The sequence below is a fragment of the Austrofundulus limnaeus genome, unplaced genomic scaffold (assembly GCF_001266775.1).
Source record: "Austrofundulus limnaeus strain Quisiro unplaced genomic scaffold, Austrofundulus_limnaeus-1.0 Scaffold79, whole genome shotgun sequence".
NCBI classification, from domain to species: domain Eukaryota; kingdom Metazoa; phylum Chordata; class Actinopteri; order Cyprinodontiformes; family Rivulidae; genus Austrofundulus; species Austrofundulus limnaeus.
In genome coordinates, this window is record NW_013952481.1 from 887,896 (window position 1) to 892,189 (window position 4,294).

At 37.9% G+C, this 4,294-nt stretch overlaps 1 protein-coding gene across 1 annotated transcript in view; it reads right to left on the reverse strand.

Moving 5' to 3' along the window:
- pou2f2a (POU class 2 homeobox 2a) overlaps nucleotides 1–4,294 on the reverse strand; it is a gene marked incomplete at its 5' end in the record, with an annotated part of 60,769 nt that overhangs the window by 7,412 nt on the left and 49,063 nt on the right. Inside the window, 7 exon segments of the mRNA XM_014011277.1 lie at nucleotides 231–322; nucleotides 396–510; nucleotides 1,010–1,267; nucleotides 1,415–1,546; nucleotides 1,835–1,885; nucleotides 2,098–2,126; nucleotides 2,449–2,514. Coding sequence (XP_013866731.1) covers nucleotides 231–322; nucleotides 396–510; nucleotides 1,010–1,267; nucleotides 1,415–1,546; nucleotides 1,835–1,885; nucleotides 2,098–2,126; nucleotides 2,449–2,514 — 743 coding nt within the window.

The window sequence follows — 4,294 nt, forward strand, 5'->3', positions numbered from 1 at the left end:
ATAATAATAATAATAATAATAATAATAATCGTTATTTCGAGAAGTCTTCCAAAGTGCAACTCTCTTACTGAACTGAGATTTTTGCAGTGAAGGATTAGAAAACCCTCCATGAACTGATGAGTTGTTTCTCCTGATGAATACATGAACAGATATTTTTTAAAAAGAGCAACTTTTTGTTTAAGTTTAAATGTTTTTATATTTCTTCCTTCAGCTGCAGACAGAATCAGAACCTGTGCTTGGAGGCCCATGCGAGGCGGGGAGGTGAGGAGTCCTCCTGCACTTTGCTGAGGTAGCTGGATCAGATTTGCTGTCGAGAGCAAACCTGGAAACAAAAACAGGAAGTTAAACAAACAAAGAGAGAACTTAAAGAAGAACGCTTCTTCAGATGTCCTCACCCTGCTGAGGCGGCTGCGCCTGCGCGGGCTGAGACAGGAGGAACTGGGCCGGGGACTGGAGGGGATGACCCGGCATCAGAACCAGCTGCTGGAGCTGCAGCAGCTGCTGGATGTCCTGCAACACAGACAGCGTTCAGCCGCGAGGTTAGCAGGAAGCTCACCTGCAGAGTGCACTGAAAAAACTAAAATTTATTTAATTATTCTTTTTAATTTTACAAAAAAAATATTAAAATCTCTAAACTGTTAGAATTTACTAAATAAATAATACGYATTATATTCGTGTATCAATAGTACTGTACAAAAAAGTAAATGCTAATATTATTTTATCAGTAATATTTAAGTGTTTTTTCTGGACAGCAGATAATAAATAAATAACAATAAATCAGGTTAATTTTACTTAATTTGATCAAGTATATTTAACAAGATTTAGATGAGCAAACTAAGAAAAATTTACCTGATTAATTCACAAATCTTTATTTTCTTAGTAACATTTATTAGATAACAATGAGTAAATTTAATAATAATTTAAATAATGTTTGTGCAAATTGTTACGAGGATTTTCTCAAGTAAATCTCTCAAGTTCTCTATRTGAGAGTGGGCGGAGCTGTGTGTACCTGCGCCGTGAGCTGGATGGGCTGCGACAGGGCCAGCTGTGGGGGCGGGGCTTGGAGGGGCTGTTCCTGTTTGTTTGGCTGCTGTTGGGGCTGTGGTGGGTTCTGTTGTTGTTGTTGTTGGTTGGCTTGCTGTTGTGCGGCGGCGTGGGCGGCGTGCGCGGCGTGGGCGGCGTTCGACTGCTGAACGGCCGCCGCCAGCAGCTGAGCCTGAGCCTGTTGGAGGAGCAGCTGCTGCTGGGCCGGGAGGAGCGCAGCGAGCTGGGAGGAGGAGGAGGAGGGAGGAGGAGGAGGGAGGAGGAGGAGGGAGGAGGAGGAGGAGGAGGAGGAGGAGTCACTTCAGTTAAAAATATTTAATTTATTTTTATATTAACAGGAGCTGCTCGGGTTTTATTTTCTGCTCCTCACCCCGGCCAGCTGACTTCCTGCGAGCATCAGCTGAGTGTGATGATGCTGCTGCTGCTGCTGGGAGGGAGGAGGAGCAGGAGGAGCAGGAGGTGCAGTGCTGTGTGTGATCTCTAAACTCTCCTCGCTCTTCCCCTGAAAGATAAAACAAACAAACTGTAAATGTGAAGTTTTACATAAACTCTGTCATCATTTAGAGAGATCAGAAACGCAGCTGATTTTTTATTTCCTGTTCTCTGACCTCGCTCTCACTCTTCAGTCCTTTCAGGTCCTTTCCTCACATTTTTCTCTGAACTTTTACGAACTCCTAACTTTTTTAATTGATCAGTTTTAGYTTYTAGCRTTAACTGAAACAATGACRTCRCTCTTTAATTTGTGCSAAGAGATTTTTGATTTTAAATGAAATAAAGAGCTGAAACTCACTTTGCTGCCGGCCGCTGAGGGAGAGAGGCTGTAGCTTTTTATCATCTGGACCTGCAGGAAGCAAACGTTAACATTGTTTCCTGATTACATCACTTTAACTAAGGTTCAAGAGTTTTTATGAGCCAAAAACACAAGACTGTTAATATTTCACCTCCCTCTAATATTCACAGCTGTATTATGYTTTTAGAAATAATAAACCTATTTATTTATAGTTACTCTCCAGTGATTATAGATTAATTYATCACCAAAAGATGAAAACCAACCTGATCATCAGGGCTGTTTCTGTCAGAGTCTGAAAAACAAAAAGACATTAAAACTGTTTGTTTCACTGCGTTCATTAATTACATTAGTAAATATAAATAATGTAATTTAATAATAGAACTTTTCTTTTCTGCTTGTTTTGCATTAAAATTAGTTCAGGTTTCAATATTTACAAACAATAAAACATATTTTAACTTCATTATGAATTGTTTTATCCTGCCTTTGTCATCAAAAGTTCTTTTGTCTTAAAGAGAAATAAAATAAAAACATTTATGTTGTGAAGTATTTACTGGAGAATAAAAGCATTTATGAGAATGAAAAATAATAAAATTGAACCAGACAGCATGCCGTACCTGAACTGTCCCCTGGATATTCAGCTCCAGGTGTTTCCTCCCCTGAAGCTTTGGACATTCTGATATCTGCAGGAAAAACACAGAAACTAAATCTGAAACAGGAAGAAAACGATCTGCAATTAAAGTCCAAATACCTGAAACTGAACTGAAAACTTAAAGTTGCTCTTCCGTTTATTTCYTTACTTTGTTTTTTCTTTATTAGTGAAATAAAAACTTCAACCTAAGCAGGGATTTTTGCTGTAAAATAAAATTTAAAATGAATGGAGGTGGGTTTAATGAGTTGCAGTTACATGATGGAACCAGATGGTGGCAGCACTTTGTCAGACATGAGCAGCAGGAGTGAGGTTGTGTTTCTGCAGCTGCACATTTTAGGACCTGATAATTATTATTATTTAACAGTAAATTTAAAAAATGCAGAGAAGGTGATGATTATCAGATAATTAAAAAAGTGATTTTTAAAGGTAAAACCAAAAATACAATCTCAAAGCTCAGACTGAGCAGGAATTATAATTATTATTATATTTGGAAAATCATAAAGCAAAACATAAAAATTGAATGAATGTAATTTTATTAGCATGAAGAGAAATAAATAGACAATTAAAAAGTGTCAGATTGAGCTTTAAACAAAAACCAAAAAAGGTTCATAGAAAAAAATCGATCATTTAAAAAAATCACATCAAACTTGTTACAAAATATTAATTAACAGATTCTAACAAATTCATGATCAAATTGATAAAACATTAAAGTTTTCATCTGTAAAGATTTGAGATTTTCAAAATTTACATTTAAATTTAAAATAAAGAAACTGAATTTTCTCTGAAAAAGGACTGAAAACTGAGTGTGGTAGCTAAACTGAAGCTAAAAGCTAAAATGAGCTAAAATGCCATTAAAAGCCAGATTGACTAAACCTGTAACAAATAGCTAAACCTAGCAGAACCACAGCTAAAGGCTAAAGCTAGCAGAACCTTGAAAAAAGCCCTCAAATAACCAAAACTGTTACTGAAAGCTAAAATGATTTAAACTGTGGATAACAGGTAAATTTGGCAAGCTGACAGCTACATTTATTAAAACCATAGCTAAAAGCTAAACCACGCTAAAAGCTAAATTAATCAAAACCAAAAATAAAAGCTTAACTTGGTAGCTGAAAGCTAAAAGGACCAGAGCTACAACCAAAAGCCACAATTAACAAACCAAAGCTAAAAGCTAAATTGATCRAAAACAAGGATAAAAACTAAACCTTAACAAAACCATAGCCGAGAGCTAAACCATGGCTAAAAGCTAAAGTCAGTGTAGCAGGAGCATTATGAAAAGCTAAAATTAGACAGAAAGTAGCTACAAGGAGGACAAGAAGGTATTTGTTTAAGCAGGTTTTTAGGAAATRTTTTTGATTTGAGGAGATYTGAATGTTTTAAATAAAGTTTWTTCAAAAAGTGAAAAAGTTCCAAATAAAACCGTCAGTGTGAAAATATTAAAACAGATTTCATCAAACTTTCAGCTGCATCTCATCATGTTATGGTTTAACCCCCCTGATGTCCCCCTGATGTCCCCCCAGTCCAGATCAGAGACCAGTTTTCTTTCTGAAGACAAACTTTATTTTCAGACACGGATTTGTTTCAGAGGAGAACTGGACTCTGTCGGAGCGGTGATGYATCCGTCAGGGTCGCTGTCAGGGAATTAGAAAAGGCGGGGGGGACAGAATGGCTGGAGGGGGTCCTAAACTCAATGCTCTCCCCCTTTAAGCCCCCCCCTGTCGCCCACCCACCCCGCCTCGGTCACGCCTGTCAGAGGCCGGTGACAGACGGCGCGTGGGTTTCTGTGTGTGTGTTGAGTGTGTGTGTGTGTGTGT